This window comes from Denticeps clupeoides, chromosome 18, assembly GCF_900700375.1.
Source record: "Denticeps clupeoides chromosome 18, fDenClu1.1, whole genome shotgun sequence".
NCBI classification, from domain to species: Eukaryota; Metazoa; Chordata; class Actinopteri; order Clupeiformes; family Denticipitidae; genus Denticeps; species Denticeps clupeoides.
The window spans coordinates 4,387,500-4,407,086 of NC_041724.1; the positions used below are offsets into that span (position 1 = coordinate 4,387,500).

Below are 19,587 nucleotides of genomic sequence, written 5' to 3' on the forward strand. Positions count from 1 at the left end.
TAAACTCTCTCCTCTCGTGTATCTTCACTTGCTCGACCCGTGACCCCTAAATTAGTGACGGAACTGTGTGAGAACCTGTTGCAACCAGGGGTCCAGATGACAATCCAAGGACGGTTCCGTTCTCAAAAAAACAAAACAAAAAAACCTGCCTTCAGGCCGTGAGCAGCAGAGCAATAAATCCTGATCAATAAAAGTGGGCCCACTGGAACAGGAACAGAACTCTCTTCCCATAAAAGGAGGCTTAAAAATAACCTTAAAAAAAAAAGCTCCTTCGGTCTGTCTCTTACTCTTCAGTGTCGGGCACCGCGGTTCCAGACGAAGAACAGAACCTTTGTTCGTAACGAGAGCTGATTTGTCCTTTTAAAACAAGCACAGCGAGTCCCTGTTCTGGTTTAGACCAGTTGTAATTTAATATTGTGTTGATCGGTTCAGTTTTTCAAACCACGTACAGGTTTGTAATAAAAGAATTTAGAATATGGTGACAAAAAAAAATTGCCATTGTTTTTTCGTGATGTCATAAAATGTTATTTTAGTTTTTGCTGTTAAATTATGCTACATACTTTACATATTTATTTTAAAATATATTATGGAAGATACGATATAATAAATTATTAGCTGCCCATGATAAATCTGAAAAGTTTCACACTGTTGGAAACAAATTATGAAAATGACTGACCTTGTTCATGTTTTTTTTATTTTTTTTTATGCGATAGTATATTCAGAAAATGCATTCCGGCAATAATTATTACGACAAGACGCAACGTTTTCGAGCTTCTTTAATGGACAATATGATTAAATCTCTGCATCATATCTGAATGTAACATGTCGTCGTGGCAGGAATATGCTCTTCTGATACCTGTGGAATATAAATGTATGTAAAATATGGCCGCTTCAGTTCCAGTAGTCATTCACAGGTCACAATATCACTATCAGCCGCATTAATCAAGGATGAGAAGAACCGGCGAACGAGCCATCCTGGTCCTGAAGAAGGTTCTCATGTTCCGACCCGACGGACTGGCACAATGGCATTCCTGTGTCTCCGACGGCGGGGAGTTACGGGGGCCGAAAGACGAGACGCGTGCGAGTCGAGCCCGAAAGCCCCCTCACGTGCCCCTGGACGCGTCTCGTCACTGAGACCCTCCGGGTAAAGTGCAGCATGCTCCACGAGCCTGGAGCTGGAATGGCGGGGGCGTGTCCCGGAGAAATGATCGCCGCCGCTGTTCTCTCTCCGCCACGCCCGTCTCTTTTTTTTTTTGTGCCTTCATAACGTTTGGAGTACAATGAAAAAAAACCAGAAGGAGAACGTTGGCTTTAAACAGATTCCCCGGAGCAAGTTGAGAAAAACAGCAAGACGAGGATGAGCGGGTCTGGTGCAGGAGATAAGATAAGGAGCCGCCTCTCCGGCTGGTTGTCAGCGCGGTTAAAGGTCGCCAAGATGAACATCTTTTATTTAGGAGAGGAACGTAAAAAAAAAAAAAATCCAAAATTTTTTTATACATAAAATACAGTATATAGAGTCTGGAGATGGGTGCTCTGTGCGGAGGTTGGAAGGTCAAATCTCGGACGATTCGATCCTCTCGATCCAGGGAAGGCTGGCAGGGGACTCGTCCTCACCGGCAGGACCCGGCCGAGCCCTCCTGGCCCTCAGCTCCTGCAGCTCCCGCTCCAGGGCCTCGTTCTTGTGGTACATCTCCAGGTAGCTGGCCTGGAGCTCCTTCTGGTACCGGATGACCTTCTCCTTCTCCGCCTGCCAGGTGCTCCTCTCCGCCTGGAAGGCCGAGGCCTGCGCCTCGTTCTGCTTCCTCTCCAGCAGGAGCTCGGCCCGCAGGCGCTCCTCCTCCGGCCCCCCCCCCGCCGCGCTCCGTGCAGGGCTTGCTGCAGCAGCTCCATTTGCCCGTCCTTGGTCTGCAGCTCGTGGCGCGCCTCGCGCAGCTGCGTCTTGAGCTGGAAGACCTCGCTCAGCTTCTGGGCGACCTCGGCCTGAGAGTCGCGGAGCTGCTGCTTCAGCAGGGAGATCTCGCCGGACTTCTGGCACACCTGCGAGGGGAGACAAGCTTCAGTCCAGCTTCCCTGAAGAAAACATCCCACTTCCTCCCCAGCGTCCGTACCTCCCACTGCGTCTCCTCCAGCTGGGGGCTGGTGTCCCGCGCGCGGCCCTGCGGGCCCTCGGACTCCTGCTGCGCCTTGTAGAGCTGCAGCTGCAGGCTGCGCTGCGAGCGCTGGGCCTGCTGGGACACCCGCTGCAGCTTGGCCGCGTACAGGCGCTTCAGCTCCTCCACCTCCTTCTCCCAGAGCCGCTGCTTCCCCTCGAACACCTGCACACCATTTACATTTACAGCGACGTACAGTCAGTAGTGACAGGGACAGTCCCCCCCCGGAGACACTCAGGGTTAAGTGTCTTGCTCAGGGACGCGATGGTAGAAAGTGGGATTCGAACCCGGGTCTTCTGGTTCATAGGCCAGTGTTTTACCCGCTAGGCCACTACCACCCTGGAGCCCTGAAGCCACAACAGATTGGGACTTTTTAACTATCCAACACTAAACCTGCGGTGATGCCTGCTGCATGCTATAAACCACGCCCACCGCCAGCATGCAGATTATCGGCACTTAAATTCGAACCGAGCACCAGGACCACGTCCGTCCGGCTCTAGGCGGTAGATAAAGTGAAGGTGTGAGGAACCTGCGCGATGGCGTCTTCGCTCTCGTCCAGGTTCCTCCTCATCTGCTTCAGCTCGTGCTCCTTCTCCAGCAGCCTGTCCTCCAGGTCGCGCACCACGTCCTCCAGCGACAGCGACAGCTCGTACGGCGGCGGCGCCTCGCTGCCGTAGCACTGCAGCCGATTCAGGGTCGCCATGCTGCGGCACGACATGTCCGTCGCCATGGAGATGCCGCCCTTGGAGCCCACCGAGGAGCGGTCCAGGGATCCGATGTGGTTGATGTGGCCCATGGACGCGCTGATCTGGCCCAGGTGGGGGCGGTAAGGGGGCTTGTAGGGGGGCAGGCTGTTCATCGAGTTGTGGCCCGAGTCGGAGAGGTTCTCGTCCTCGTGGCCGAGGCCACGGGCGGCCACGACCCCTTTATTCGCCGCGGTACCGCGCCGGCAGGGCGACGAGGAGGCTGAGGAGTTGGTCGCCGACTTGGACGTCCCCTTCCCGTACGATCGGTGGCCGTTGCTGAGGCCGCCGTCCGGCTCGTCGGACTTGGACGGGTGGAGGTTCTGCATGGAGCTGAAGTTTTTGGGTGTCACCGGCTTGAATGCGGAGGGTCTGAGGCGTGACTGTGGGGCGAGAAACACGGGTCCATCAGCATCCACGGCTACCGAGACAGAACCAATAACTCAGAAGCCCCCAACTTTTTTTACACTGCCGCCATGACATACTTCCTGCCGCCAAATTTGATCACGATCGTAAATTTTATGCTGTTGAGGGGAGACGGGGGGCCTGAATGGGGCCGGTGATTAAAATAATAATAAAAATAAAAATTCTATCATTTCGTGAGGCAAACACCACCTATTCAAAAGCACTTTCATCATAATGAGGTCTGAGCTCAGTACATTGCCGCTTGGCTTTATTATTAGTATAAATATATCCTTGCCGTGTCCCCATCCTCCATCTGTCATTCGTCCTTCCACCTTGTTTTGTGTGTTTATTTCACGTATATGTGTGAGGTCCCACGTGAATATGATTTATTAAGCCCTCATGGGCGAAGCCAGGCTCTAGGTGGCAGCAGTTTATGGCGCCAAAATTAAACACTTGAGGGGTCATAATGCTCTGGCTGACCGGTGCATACGGGGTTCCTATACATTTACATTTACGGCATTTATCAGACGCCCTTATCCAGAGCGACTTACAATCAGTAGTTACAGGGACAGTCCCCCCCTGGAGCAACTTAGGGTTAAGTGTCTTGCTCAGAGACACAATGGTAGTAAGTGGGATTTGAACCTGGGTCTTCTGGTTCACAGGCGAGTGTGTTACCCACTAGGCTACTACCACCCTATACTGATGATGTTTTAAGGTCGTACTTCGGACGTACCTTGTCAAATTTTCCACCCATCGGCAGCGAGTTTTTGCCCACGTCCACCTCCTTCCCATCCCTGTGGTACACCTTGGAGTAGATGTTCTCCTCCTCGTGCCCGTGCTCCCTCTTAATGGAGGCGACCCCGGAGAAGATGCCCTTGTCCGACCTGGGCTCCTTCTTGGCGATGTTCAGGTAGTTCAGTATCTCCCTCTGGTTCAGGCCCTTCTTCAGCAGCCCGTTGTTTGGCCGGCTGGGCACCTGCGGCACGGCTCGGCTGCTCTTGGTCGGGGAGACCTCCGCCTTCTCGATCAGGCTGCCCACGCTTCCCATGATGCAGCGGGCCGATGCCAGAGGTAGAGCTGCGAAAGGATCGCCGAGGGTCTTGCTGGGGTCACGGGTCAAGGACAGGGCCTGCACTGTTGCCATGGATTACTAGATGGGGCGGGGCCAAAGAGATACCTGAAATAGAACAAGTGAAATAAATATCATATTTTACCCACTCTATGACGTTCTTTCATTCGTTCTTATCACACGTCCTCGGAACGTTTGATATGTTTAAAGAAGGAACAAGCAGACCTGTGTACAGTTAAACACAGGTTCCGGGTTCAGCGGCAGGGCTCAATATGTTTAAAATAGAAATTGGCTTTAATAAGCCGGCGTTTCTTGAGTCTGTGTGCCGGTGAAATGAAGCTCAATACACAGCAGCATTTTCCTCGTTCATTTCCTACAAAGCCGATGTGCATGGAGTCTGTAAAATATGGAGGCTAGAACAAACCTTTCATACCCACGATCACAGCTTTAACAGGTTCCTGTGCACATATAATTATTAATCGTTGTATGACACAAGTGTAACACACACACACACACACACATATGTATGTATATGTGCTCAGATGGCAAGCTTCACAGGGTTGGGATCTAAAATCAATACATATTGCAGACGTATCTGCATTTAGTCAGTACATTTACATTTACGGTATTTATCAAGAGCGACTTACAATCAGTAGTTACAGGGACAGTCCCCCCCTGGAGAACCTCAGGGTTAAGTGTCTTGCTCAGGGACACAACGGTCGTAAGTGGGGTTCGAACCTGTGACACTGTGTCTAACCCAATAGGCTACAACCAACTCACAGTAGTCAGCACTTAAGATACACGCAGCTGTAAAAAAAAAAAGACTTTTTGAAATACATCAGCTGCGATATTAAAAATGAATGTTACACCCCAGCTGATTTATACAAGCAGACTTTAAAATGTTTGTTCCCAAGGTACCCTGGATAAACTATTTTAACAATCTGTATACTGTAAATATATATTGTATTCCCGTGTGTTTTGGGGAATGAGATTTGCACTGGTTCCTCGCCAAGCGCTCCGGTGGAGGGTCATTCTCAGACGAAATGTTCCACCGCTGCCACGACACATCCCTGCACTGCCCATGCTGTTCATGTGTGTTTAGCTTCGTTACAGTAGACATGCTTAGGCACGAACCAGATGTCATCGCGCGTAACCAAAAGCAACAGCTCCACCCAACCAGTAATACTGTAAGCGCCATGTTTCCTGTTCAGCGCTGGTCCCCATCAGCTCCGAGGAATCGGGGGGGCTGTATCCATTTCACCCCGTCAGGTCCCTCTCGTGCCTTCCGGCAGCATAAAAAAGGAAAAATGCAGGCCTACTTATTAAACTGTGTCAGCCGCTTTAGCCTGGCACAACCTGAGAAGAACCGACTCAATAATTGATCAGAGGGTCGTGGTATAGCATAAATAGCAGAGTACAGACTTCAGAAGTTCCGGGGATCTCCCGAACGTACATATTGCTCCACATAATATAAGTAAGTGCACGCTTCCAACTTCCAGCTCCAGCAGCAGAAAAACAGAGCATTCCCAACCACAGAAAGGTAGGATTATGACGGGCGGAGAGATCAAACACGGCAACTCGCTCATTCCTCCGTTCATGAGGCTGCAATGGCATCCAGAAGCTGCGGAGCGCGACCGGCTGCTGCGAATTTACGTTGATGTACAAATACAAATACAATAACGTCATTGATCGGTGACCTGTGCAGGCCACAATTCCTGGCAAGACATCGCAATGCTGATTTTAATGGAAATCTCTTAAACAAAGCAAAAAAAAAAAAAAAAAAGATAGAATTTCATGAGAATTTTGAGTTGTGGTTTTGTCATGGCTGCTTGTAGGAAGCACCAAGAGCACACTGTAAAAAACACGCCTGTAAGTAAAAAACCCGAGGAGCATCTGTGGAGCAACATATATGAGAACATGTCATATAAAATGCAGTAATACGAGGGTCACGGGTATTATTATCTTTGCTGGAAATGAGGCCGAAGTGCATTAACAACAACATTTTTGCCGGATATTTTGTGCATCAATAGACCAAAATAATTCGATCTAAGTTGCGAGTCTGTAAAACCACGACTGTAAGAGATACCGCTTCTGCTAACACGTAACCACAATAACATTTTGCAAAGCCAAGTGCTAGTAATTGAACGCAACACAGGGAGATTAAAGTGAAGTGATTGTCACATGTGATACACAGCAGCACAGCACACGGTGCACACAGTGAAACTTGTCCTCTGCATTTAACCCATCACCCTGAGTGAGTAGTGGGTGGCCATGACAGGCGCACGGGGAGCAGTGCGTGGGGACGGCGCTTTGCTCAGTGCCACCTCAGTGGCACCTTGACAGAGCGGGATTCGAACCGGCAACCTTCTGATTACGGGGCCGCTTCCTTTACCGCTAGGCCACCGCTGCCCCAGATTATGCGCCAAGGCTGCAGCCCCGAGCTGTCGATCTCAAACCCCTTTGAACCCCAGGATGGCTGAGTCAGTCTGCATCGGACCTGTCCGTCTGCACAATAGCCATTGACTTGGTGAGGCCAGAGTGCGTTTTAGAGCCAGGGTTTAATTTACGGCCCTCGGCCCCCCTTCAAGCCCAGCAGCGCATTCCTCAACCAATAGGAAGGCTTTAATTAAAGGTCCTCAGAGAGCAGGAGAGCGTGCACACTCCAGAGAAGGAGAAGGGGGGGGGATTTAGTGAGCCGTATCGCTTTCTGTCCGAGCAGCGAACATTTCTCTCAGGTTAATGGCCTGCTGGGTGAGTGACGGCCACACGAGCGAGCGGGCACAGCATTTTCGCTGAAATTACCGAGCTCACCGCGACTGTCCCATTTAAATTCCTTTAGGGAAAAGCAATTTTTAAGATAATAATGCTGATAGTAAAATGAGAATAATGACGATGGTATTTTTTTTATACTTCTAACAACATTACTACAAAAAATGCAAAAGGGTGACGAACTATACTCTATTCCTTCAATGTGTTGCGAAATCGCCAAAAAAGGGTTAACAAGGACAGCATTCACACAAATAACAGAAGAAATGTGACCCGGTGCTTGGTCAATATCTCCAAGATGCCGGACGTGCGGTGAAGACGCGTTGTGAACGAACGCAAAATGTCCTGCTCAGTAAGCGGGGTTTTAACCTGTGACTTTGTGACCTTCTGCTGTCTTACCTGCTGGACCTCCGATACAAACATCATCGCTGTGTGATGAGCCTGGTGGTTTAACCACCACGCCGCTAGAAGACGGGACGACCCGCAGGAATTAATTAGCGATTAGGCCCAACGGGGCACTGAATAAACACCCCCTTTTTGCTTCGGACGCTGCGCGGCCCGCGACTGTTGAGCCTGGTGGTTGCCGGAGCGGGTCCCCCAGACCGTTAACACGGGGACACCAGCTGAGGGCCACTTGTTCCCAGGACGGAGCCGCTCACAATGCCCCATTCAGCCAGAACGTGGCGCCTGGACGAGGGCTGGAACCGCCCCCTCTGCGGAACATGAGGTCGCCCTTAACTTTCCACCTATCCCCCCGACACAAGGCCCCATAGGAGGGATTGCATCATTTTTTACATTTTTTTTTTAGCAGGAGTCACACCCTCGCACAGAGGCCGCATTCAGATGACGGCTTTCTGGAGCCGTGCTTTCGGATCTGATGCAAAAACAGGCCGCTGAGCGGGTTTGGGTGGGTGGGGAGGGCTAAGCCTGTCCTGACGGCGTCGGAACTGGAATGTGCCAACTGGCAGTGATTACGGCCCGTCTGGCATCTGTTTCTGCTGATCGGACGGAAAGCGAAAAGGCGAGAGACGGTGGCTGGACGCATCAATACGTCTGAAAGACAGTTAAACCGCCCCCTCGTATAGGCGCGTGCTCAGGTTCGGTGTTCTCCTCGCTGCGCTGCTCTCTGCTCACAACTAATAACATTCGTCCTGCCGGACGTTACGTAACGACAGCCCGTTCCAGACCTGGGGTGGCGGTGACGTCCCAAATCAGGAGACAGACTTCCGTCCCTCTGGCAAGGACGTCCCGGCTCCAGCAGCCATAAACACCCACTGATAAACATCTACCTTCTGCTGCCTTTTAAACCCGCAATACCTGTCGTCTTATCTGCCACGTGACGCGTCCTTGCTTACATCCAGCACTGATGCGTCTCTTCTGCATGTCAGGGATCTCTCGAGACCGCCAATAAAGCCTTTGTGTGGTCAATAAAGCTGTAAAGTTGCCTGAACAGTATACGAGCGTATCTGGTTGGCCGCATAGGCACGGTGGAGAAATAGGGCAGCAGAAGAAGGACGCAGGGGTGCAGCAGGACAGCCCAGGCACCGATTAGCCCCAACAGAGTGTTTGTGGCCTAAACCTTATTACCACTAATGCTCTACAGGAGACCCGGCGTGACCTTGAGGTGTTAGTGTTGTTTTAACAAGCTGAATCCCTGTCCAGCACTAAACCCCCCACCCACCATCACTCAGATCAGGCTTAACTCCAACCCCCTGACCAAAAATGGAACCCAGCATTTTTTACATTTACATTTACAGCATTTACCAGACGCCCTTATCCAGAGCGTCTTACAATCAGTAGTTACAGGGACAGTCCCCCCCCTGGAGACACTCGGGGTTAAGTGTCTTGCTCAGGGACACAATGGTAGTAAGTGGGATTTGAACCTGGGTCTTCTGGTTCATAGGCGAGTGTGTGACCCACTAGGCTACTACCACCCAGGTACAAAGAGCCCAGTCAAGCAACGTGCATGTATAATGCCCACGGGAGAAAAGGACACAGAGAAAGGACACGTCACCTCAGCTGCCACCGACCATTTCCCCTCATACTGACTCTATTAACAGGTGGAGGGACGACATTCGACACCATCCAGCCTCCAACATGTCACCAAACCGTGCACCACCCGACCCTCATCCCCACCCCTCCCCAGTCACTCCACAGTAATCCAGTGACATTTAATTGCTGGCAGTTATTTGGAGTTAAATAGGTAACCCGTTTTTTTTTTTTTTTTAATCCCCGCATATCCCTGCGACTGGCCGGGCACCAGCAGGACAGAGTCTGAAAATCTCAGATTAGACTCATGGCACGGGAAACTGTTTTAAAGTGAATTTTCTTTTTTTTTTTAGAACAGATTGGGCCAGCTTCAACAGGAAAAAAAAGAATTCCACCTAATTCTCCATAACTATGCCATCCGAAAACAGCTGACCGTGTGCCATCGGAATTTATGATATTGCAGCAACTGTTAGTTCCTCTCATCAACTGTAGGGGGCGCCCGGAGCACAACTCCAAATCCTGTTATCTTACGTGTCCCTTTTAGTCCGTTTTAAACGCAGAAGTATAACAGTTAAATGACTGTGTAATTACCCACAATCTGTGCCACCGACGGGAAGCGAGCAGAAGGGACCTGTGACGAGAGGACAGGCGCGATCTTCCCCGCCAGGCGGGATATCGCCACTCGACTCCGTGTTTACTTTTCTCGCGCCTTCAGATCGCCGAAACTCCCCTCTATCTCTTGCACGTCCCGTGAAAATGCGCAGCTACTGTTCCCATCTGATGCACGGCTGCGAGGAACCCGTTCCGGGCACGGGCTGTGATAACTGGAGGAGGAACAGAAAAAGCCCAAAAAACAAACATTCCGTACATTTTTTCAGAGCTAATCATTAATATGGCCCCCTTTCAACGGGGCCAATACGTATGTGCTGTTGAGATAAATTATGGGAATGACGGCACCGGATTTGGTAGAACAAGTACTCAGTGTTCTAGAATAACACGACTCAGAACTGATAATCACATACAACAGATACCTCATATCAATTCAATATTTACATATAAAACCTGTATTTGAAATATTGTTTTTAGTTTATCATTAACTACTTAAGTGTGGTATACACTACACTACAACATATTCAGATCAGAATATTCTGTTATTACAATTTGGGGTTTGTGAGCTCTGACATACTTTTTTTTTTATAGGGTCTGCATAGGTCCCCCTTTGGCCCCCATATAAGCCTGATCTTTTGAAGAATGGACTTAACAAGAGCTCTAAAGGTGTCATGCGGTATCTGGTACCAAGACGTTAGCAGCAGAGCCTTTAAATCTGGTACGTTGTGCGGTGGGGCTCCAAAGGATCAGACTTTTCCACCCAGAATATTCCGCAGATCAGATGGAGATTTGGGAATCAGCACTCCTGAACAGTTTGCAGGTTTCCAGTTTGGCAACTGCCATCGGGGTATCAGGGTACAGGTTTAGTTACGCGGTACGTCAAAGTACCATTACAGCATCAAGGTGACACAAGAAAACGTGTCCTTGCACTTAAACCATGAACCTTAATGAGCAGTAGGCAGCCATGAAAGGCGCCCGGGAAGCAGTGTGTGGGGACGGAGCTTTGATCAGTGGGACCTCAGCGGAACCTTGACGGCTTGGAATTTGAACCTACAACATTCTGGTTACGAGTCTGCTTCCTTACTGCCCAGGGTGGTAGTAGCCTAGTGGGTAAAACACTCGCCTGTGAACCAGAAGACCCAGGTTCGAATCCCACTTACTACCATTGTGTCCCTGAGCAAGACACTTAACCCTGAGTGTCTCCAAGGGGGGACTTAACCCTGTAACTACTGATTGTAAGTTGCTCTGGATAAGGGCGTCTGGTAAATTCTGTAAATGTAAAAGATTACACATTTATTCAGCACACAAATTATTATTAATTTATGGTGGCTTTGCGTGTCCACTGCGGAGCCCTGACCGACCGCCCGGCAGCACGCGATGACACGAGATCGCCGTATACACCTCTTGGGAAGTTCAACTTTGATCGCACCCCCTGAAGGGATCCTCTTCCTTTGAGCTCAGCGAGAGCCAGGACCAGCAGGGCGCGCGGCAAAACACTGGGCGGCAAAAAACGAATCAAAGGACGGATCCACCCGGAGGTGCCTGCAGAGTCAAAGGCCTCAAAAAGCGCCGCACACACCTCTCCAGCTGCGCCACCTGATCTTGTCTTCCAACTGGCTCCTAGAAACACCCCAGAAGAGCACCGAATCCCGACTTTCTGAGTAAGAACTTGTGAATGAACCATGTGAGCCTTCTCTTGACACTTTCTGTCTAAAAGAGTTAGCTTAGGATGGATATCAACTGGCCACTTTATTAGAAACACCCGCCCCTTTTTGGAAATTTCCTACCCGACCGTATATTGTTTCAGGGACGCCACCGACGGGAGACGAATTCCTTGTGTGTGCTCACTCACTTGGCCAATAAACGTGATTCTGACACTCCGGCTACATTTACAGGGCATGTTACATTACATTTACATTTACAGCATTTATCAGACGCCCTTATCCAGAGCGACTTACAATCAGTAGTTACAGGGACAGTCTCCCGGGAGCAATTTTAGGGTTAAGTGTCTTGCCCAGGGACACAATGGTAGTAAGTGGGATTCGAACCCGGGTCTTCTGGTTCATAGGCGAGTGTGTTACCCACAAGGCTACTACCACCCTTTATGGACTGTGGCCCCGTGGTCTCAAGACCTTCCTCAGGACAGGGCAGCTGGCGGTGGTGGACGTCCATCCCGCCTGAGTCAGATCCGTTCAGCGGTGGCCCTTGGTTGTCCAGTGAGTGCAGAAGCACGATAATAAAGGATCATCTTATCTTATCTTATCTTAACTGGCCACCAAGTCGAGGTTCACGGCAACAAGTCTAACAATTTACGGTTAATAATGACATTTTATAATACCATCTGAAGGGACGCTTCCCTCGCTCTTGTCCGCTGACCCTGAGGTAAGTGTAGCCCGTCCGGCCGCGTACCACAGGCTGTGTAGGAGAGCGTCCTCGTCTAGTTCGACGAGCTGAACAGAGCCCCGGCGCCGGGAACGCGAGCGGTCCATCCGGAGCCAGCCGAGCGGCGGACAGAGAGCGAAGCCAGCGGGAATTATACGTCCGGGTACTTTCCCTGCCGTCTTTGTGACGGTCTTTTGTCTGAAGAGCGGCGCCCGACTGTGGGCCACTGTTGCAGGACCTGTTCTCCTTGTTCACTGCCAGCAATAAACGATACTGGATCTCTTTCTTTTCTTTTTTTTTTAAACGGAAGTCCATCCCAGCCTGTTTAACCTTCGATGGAAAGAAGGGGACCGTTCGGGTTCTTTAGAGGCTAATCTCGCAATAAAAGAAGATTAGACGGCAGGACGTGAGGTGAACACAAAAGAAGAGGTTTCTTGTCTTGGTGGAGCTGGATCAGGCAGCTGAGCAGGAATTTTTACAGAAGCAGAAACCAAAGCGAAAGCACAAGGGCGGTCGAGGGTCTACGACCAGGGAGGAAAGTGGCGTCGCTCTGCCTCCGGGCCTGTTCGGCCTATCGCGAATTCCTCGAATTCTGCCCGCGATAGGGCTGGCAGCGAGCCCCGCCTCCGGGTGACAAAGAACCCAGAGGTGTTGAGTGATGGACGAAGAGAGAAGTGTGTGTTCTCCTGACCTGCCGGGGACCAGCCAAGTGGGGACCGCCGTCCAAAATTTTTTTTGTTAATGAAAACTAAAGATCTTCAAATGCAAAACCTTCCATTTTAGGAAATACTTAGATTAAAAGGGCCTCTTACCTACATTTATTTATGGGTCTCCTATCATGAAAATGTCACTTTGTGAGATTATTTAACATTAATACGAGTTCCCCGAGCCTGTCTATGGTCTTGCAATTTTTTTTTAGAAAAACGCAGACATGACTTCCTGTCTGCACCAAACATTGTGGTTGGTGAATAGTGTCGATGACGTAATTAATGCGAATGCCCGCTCAACCCCTATAGGCCACTCTCCTCCTCGTCCCGCCTCTCTCCTCCTCATTAGCATTTAAAGCTACAGACACCAAAACGGCGCGTCCTGGGAAATCTCATTGTGGGACTGGATAAGGGGACCAATAAGACCAAAATAAAAGTAAAAACAAAACGTCATAATAGGGAAGCTTTAAAAAACGGCTCGGTACTCCATTTACAGATTGGTCCCCAACCAAATGAGGGATTTCTATGAAGGACATTTTAAAGCACTCATGTAAGTCCCTCTGGATAAGACCATCTGCCAAATGCTGTAAATGTAAAAAAATGATGATGCATATTTTAGTGTGTGTGTGTGTGTGTGTGTGTGTGCAAAATGCTGTGGATAAAAATGTGTGTGTGTGAGCCGGAGAATCTGAGTCTAAAGACAAGTCTAAGCTTGCTTTTCTTTACCTGTTTGAAGAAAGAGAATAGAAAAATGAAAGAAAAGGGGGTGGTGGGGGTGGGGGCGCAATCCGATCCGGACTCATTTCCTCGCTGTTGCGCTCAAGTACCGTGCCCTGGAAAAATGACTTTTCACGAGGAAATAACAGCAACGAAAACAGAAGTCGACGGCAAAATACGACTTTTTAACTCCGGTTTCAGCCCACACGAGTCATAAACCCCACCGGGTTCATTAATCTTCACTCAGAGCTCTCTAGGGGTCACGCTGATAACAAGGGTCACCGCAGCAGGGATGAGGAGTTTACCCGATCCCTCCCAGTGACCCAGCCAATCGCATTCTTGTGGGCACCCCACCAGGGGCTGAGCAGACTCAAGGATGGTGATTCTACACCGTGATGATCGGTTTTAATGATCTCCATTAAATTAACTGTAGTAAACCTCGAATTACCTTATTAATACGTGCTGCCATTCAAAAGTTTCGTTTTATACTGAATCTGACCAGTTTTATGGCTTCATTTTACAGCATGATGTTTCTGAATGACCCTAAACGTTAGAATGATAGTCTGGATGATCCACAACGCACACACCACACTGATTATTGGAAGGTTCGATTTTGTAAATCAATGACTGGTTAGACGTTATCGTGGTGTTCTTGATATATTTAAATATACCCCAATAGCCATTTCATATAAATGCACATAATGCATTGACACCAAACATGCATCAGTAGAACAGCAACTTTTTTGGTGCGGCATCCAACTTGCTATATAAAGAAACAATGGGAGCTTGACTCACGCCCACTCCTGCCCTGGCGCGCCAGCGTTCAGATACTCAAGAGCGCCGCAAATAACCCGCCTTTCCACCCGCTCCGACTCTGCTGCAGTGCCGAGCCGGCCGTTCTCGCGCAAGGCCCACGTCCACAGCAGACGAATGGGCGGTCAAAACCGGCGACTTGCGAGAAGAAAAAAAAAAACGCCGCCCGCGGCCCGAAACAATGTGGCCCGCCTCGCCGCATAACGCGAAGTGGCTTTAATTACCGCCCTGAACAATGTCTGCAAAGGCCATTTCTGGACTTTAACCCCGCCGTGCATGGCCTTTGGAGAGGGACAAAGGGCCACGGCTGCGGCTCGGCCACACCCCCCCCCTTACCGGTACTGACCTTTTCCTAACAAAGCCCCCATGATGCTAATCCCCATTGTCTTCAGAGTGCAGTAACACATGAATGGGAGCGAATGGACTTCCCTCAAGCTATGAAAAGAGCTGCTTTTAGCGCGTCGCCGGGTTCGGGGTGGGGGGGGGGGGGCGCTGCGCGAGTCACGGTGACCCGAGGGACGCAGGCCGTGCTTCGCCGAACACTTTGGGCGAAACGTTCAGAGATGAAACGGAGCCAAGACCACTTTGGCCCTAATCCGGCGTGAGACTTTCCCCCCATGCGGTGCCCCCCGTGAGGTCCCCGAGCTCCGGGGACAGCGCGGAGAGGGAGCACGCGGCCTGGGGGACATCCCGGGTGATTAAAGCCTCGATTGGCCCCGCGCCCCACGGGAGGATCTCTGCTGGCGGTGCAAGCGCGGCTCGGGAGTTCGGGCAAGACTTCCAGGGCCATCTGCAGCGGGAAGATAGGGACGAGTTCCCCGTTTTATTGCGTCCCCGTGCCGGCTCTGGTTAACGTTGACGGGTCTTGGGCTTCAAAAGGGGGCAAGATAAGGCGCGGGAGTTGTGGAGATAAGGTGCATTTGGCCGGGTGATGAAGCCCAGAGGTAATGAGCTTTAGGGCCGGGGATTGGCGCGGTTGGCTAGGCCCGAGCTCATGTGACTCCGTGACTCTTGTGGCGTCAACGTTCCTCGCGGCAAGCGGAGGGGCTGTGAGTAAACAGTAGGTGTCGGGATTTGGGAGATTAGGCAGGCTGCCGCTCTCTAATCCCAAAAGTCATGGGGGGAAAAATGTACAGTCTCGTTACAGCCGAGAGTCCGGACAGGAAGCCGACTCCACAAAACAAACCATCTTCCAACACGTGACATCATTTCAAGAGGGGGGTTCCCAGGTCAGTAGAGCCCAGCAAATCGACAAAATATTGTTGGATACTGCAGTTCCTTCTCAGTTAATCAACATTACTGTAAACCCGGGACTGATACCTTGATTATTATGAGAAAAAAACTTTCAGAATAAGTAAATAAACAACAAACAAACAAACAAATACACATATACACAGTACAGGCCAAAAGTTTGGACACCTTCTCATTCAATGTGTTTTCTTTATTTTCATGACCATTTACGTTGGTAGATTCTCACTGAAGGCATCAAAACTATGAATGAACACATGTGGAGTTATGTACTTAACAAAAAAAGGTGAAATAAGTTAAAACATGTTTTATATTCTAGTTTCTTTGCTCTGATTACTGCTTTGTACACTCTTGGCATTCTCTCGATGAGCTTCAAGAGGTCGTCACCTGAAATGGTTTTCCAACAGTCTTGAAGGAGTTCCCAGAGGTGTTTAGCACTTGTTGGTCCAGCTCACCCCAAACCATCTGGATTGGGTTCAGGTCCGGTGACTGTGGAGGTCGGGTCTCCACTTTTTGTTAAGTACAGAACTCCACATGTGTTCATTCATAGTTTTGATGCCTTCAGTGAGAATCTACCAACGTAAATGGTCATGAAAATAAAGAAAACACATTGAATGAGAAGGCGTGTCCACACTTTTGGCCTGTACTGTGTGTGTGCGTTTGTGTAAAATTCTCATTACTTATTATTAACTTTACTGTAAGCTTGGTACTGATACCTTGATGATTATGTATATATACTATGATATGTTGTGGAGGTTTACCGTTATTCAGTGTTATACAAAGGAGTACAACTAGGTTATCAGGTGATTATAAGGTGTGTCTAATTTAACGGGCTGAGTCCTGCTAAGCTCTGGTCTTTTTTGAAGGCTACAGCCTCTGCATGATGGCCTGGAGGGAATCGCGAGCGGTAATGTTTGCACTGCCAAGCGCCACCCCTTAAAATTGTACTAGAGCACGTTTCAGACGATTTCAGCGGAGCATGAAGTACAATTGTCACTTTTCTTCGGCTGATGTTTCCATAGTCTGAGGCTACACAATTAATTGCGAGATTGGACCGCAAAGGTTTATGGGTAGCAAAGAAAGCCTTTATAGGCCAGTTGGGACAGCCTAGCTAGGCTGCCTATAGATTTATACTCCCCCTTGTGGTCTCCGTAGGATCCTATCACAGGTTGACAATTGAATTAATTGGAAAGTACCCGTTCAACCAGGGGTTCTCAAAAAGGGGTTTCAAGAACGCATCACCTTCACACTGTCAATACAGCAGCCGGTAACGGCAATGGCGGCATTACAGAGAAAAAAATATATAACCATTTTCCGTTCCTGACAATAACATGCAGTGCATTACTGCAATGTGAAACAGCCACAGCCAGCCACGAGAGTGCCAAAGATTCTTTCTTTTCTTTGGTGAGGAGCAGTGATGGTTGGCTGAGGTTAATGTTGAGTTTTTACAGTGGAAGCGCCGATTTGAAGGTAAGAAAGTCAATGTTAATTGTAACACACGTCCTTTTCTTCTAACGCTTGGTCAGAACTAGTTAGCGCCGCTAACGAAGGAGGAGGCGGAGCCACGCCACCCACATTATCTGATTTTACGTTACTTTTACCTGGTAACTAGTTACTCATATAAGCCTGTGACTCAGTTACTCGGTGTAAGAAGTAAGTGATCATGAAGTGATTGTGATACACAGCAGCACAGCACACGGTGCACACAGTGAAATTTGTCCTCTGCATTTAACCCATCGCCCTTGGTGAGCAGTGGGCAGCCATGACAGGCGCCCGGGGAGCAGTGTGTGGGGACGGCGCTTTGCTCAGTGGCACCTCAGTGGCACCTTGGCTGATCTGGATTCAAACCGGCAACCTTCTGATTACGGGCAGCTTCCTTTGCCGCTAGGCCACCACTGGCCCACTAGTAACTAACTAGTAACTAAAGTAACATGCACAACACCGACAAAAAGTGATCACTTGATTATGTTATTTCGTTAGGACTCCCACAGATCCAATTTGCTTTTACTGCCTCCCAGTAACTCACCGCTGTCCAATACAGTGACAAACTGGCGCAGGATCCGGCATTCTGCCGCGGGGGCGGTGCGGGCCATACGTTGCCACGACATTCCAGCCACACACAGCCTAAGGTCCGGGGACGAGAAGGACGCTCACACGCCCCCCCTGACCAGCTTCTCCCGACTGCCACCGCCACAATGCTCCACGGGTCAAGGGTCTCCCGGTGGCCTCTGGTATCCACGGTTACTGCCCGGTGGAGGGAAAAACTGCAGCGGTCCCCCGCTTTTGTCCCCGAACCCGCGGAGCAACAAAAAAAAAAAAAGAAGTGCCACTGAAGTCTGGAGAGGGTCACGCACACCCAAACGGCCTGAGAAAGACCACCGGCACCGATGGAGAGCCATCACGGGGGAGACTTGTAGCCTCACGACCATCTCTCAGGAAACCCCATCTTACAAATAATTATCCTAAAGGCGCTCCTGCCGTTGGATCGGTCCCAATCTGGAGTCAAAATGTTCAGCCCTAATAGATGGGTGGCCTGTGAACCAGAAGACCCAGGTTCAAATCCCGCTTACTACCATCGTGTCCCTGAGCAAGACACTTAACCCCGAGTGTCCCCAGGGGGGGACTGTCCCTTTAACTACTGATTCTACTAAGTTGCTCTGGATAAGGGTGTCTGGTAAATGCTGTAAATGTTCTAAGGAACCTTCATAGAAAGGTCAGTTTTAAAGCATCACTATGGGAGTGGGGGGGTCAACAGCTGAAGCCTCGCCGATTTACAAATAGTTCCGGCCCGGGGGGGCTGTTAAAAACACTCGAAAAAAAGTTCCCGGCGAACACCGACGACGGATTAGTTACTGGTTACGAACGCCAGCTACGCGGGGTTAACGCGGTGGTACCAGGCGCCGGGGGGGGACGTGTAGTCACCCCCCCCCGAGTAGCCTACTTCCACCTCGATCGCGGGATCGAGGTTGCGGGGCGATCCGTGGGCGGGTAAACGTTAACCGCACCGCCGGCCGCGGCAGCAACAGGGCGGCGGGAAGAGTGCTTCGCCTCGGGGCGACGCTCGCTCACCATGGTGTCCCGGTCCGGCGACGCGCCGTCCTGCGACTTTCCCTCTCCGCGGTTTGAAAGGAGCTGAGCGCGGGGGGCTGGGTATCCGAGCCGAGCCGATCCGATCCGGGGCAGGATGTGGGGGACGCGCGCCATGACCGCGTCTCAACAGCGCCACCCGGCGGCCACGTTCTCTCCCGCCGAGGGACATTTATGGCGCCTTCATCCGGCAGTGGTTACAGGGACAGCAGTCCCGGAGACTGACTTGTGCAGGGACACAATGGTAGGAAATGGGTTTAGCGGTTAAGGAAGCGGCCCCGTCACGGCTGCCCACTGCTCACCAAGGGTGATGGTTAAAAGCAGAGGACACGTTTCGTTGTGTCACCGTGTGCTGTGCTGCAGTGTTTCATAACGACGATCACTTCACTTTCAACTTCTGCCCACTGGGATACTAGTTAGTTCATGATCGCCTTCGCTGTTCCTTAAAGACATTAAACTGGATCGATGTGCTGTAACTGTATTACACTGGCGCACTGATTCATTCAATTAAGGTATTAATTAATTAAGACAGTAACTAAAGGGTTTCCAGATGTTTTTTCATGTTTTTCTCTTATTAAACTTGCAACAAAGTAACAAACAAGTTGTACACCAAACACGTGTTCTCAAAATCCTGATATTGTATAGTCACTTAATTCTACCTATAATGGAAAAGTGTGCTGCCAATGATGTATGTAACTGGCTTCACTGTCATAATAATTAATGCCATTCTATTAAAGGATAGAGCTGAGATCTTCCAGACGCACCATGACAGACTCACATCTCAGATCCATTAGATCCTTGAATGACACCTTCTCAGCTTTATGATGCACAGGGTTTTTCAAGGCTGTGTTTACATTTATATTTACGCCATTTATTAGACGCCCTTATCCATAGCAAGTTAC

At 50.0% G+C, this 19,587-nt stretch overlaps 1 protein-coding gene across 1 annotated transcript; it reads right to left on the minus strand.

Moving 5' to 3' along the window:
* Positions 1-684: 684 nt before the first annotated feature.
* On the minus strand, positions 685-18,794 carry n4bp3 (NEDD4 binding protein 3). The gene is given in 6 exon segments (XM_028959637.1): positions 685-1,863; positions 1,866-2,037; positions 2,109-2,315; positions 2,680-3,276; positions 4,032-4,475; positions 18,668-18,794. Coding segments are annotated over 5 exon segments (1,698 nt in total). The 5' UTR covers positions 4,443-4,475; positions 18,668-18,794; the 3' UTR covers positions 685-1,552.
* Positions 18,795-19,587: the final 793 nt, after the last annotated feature.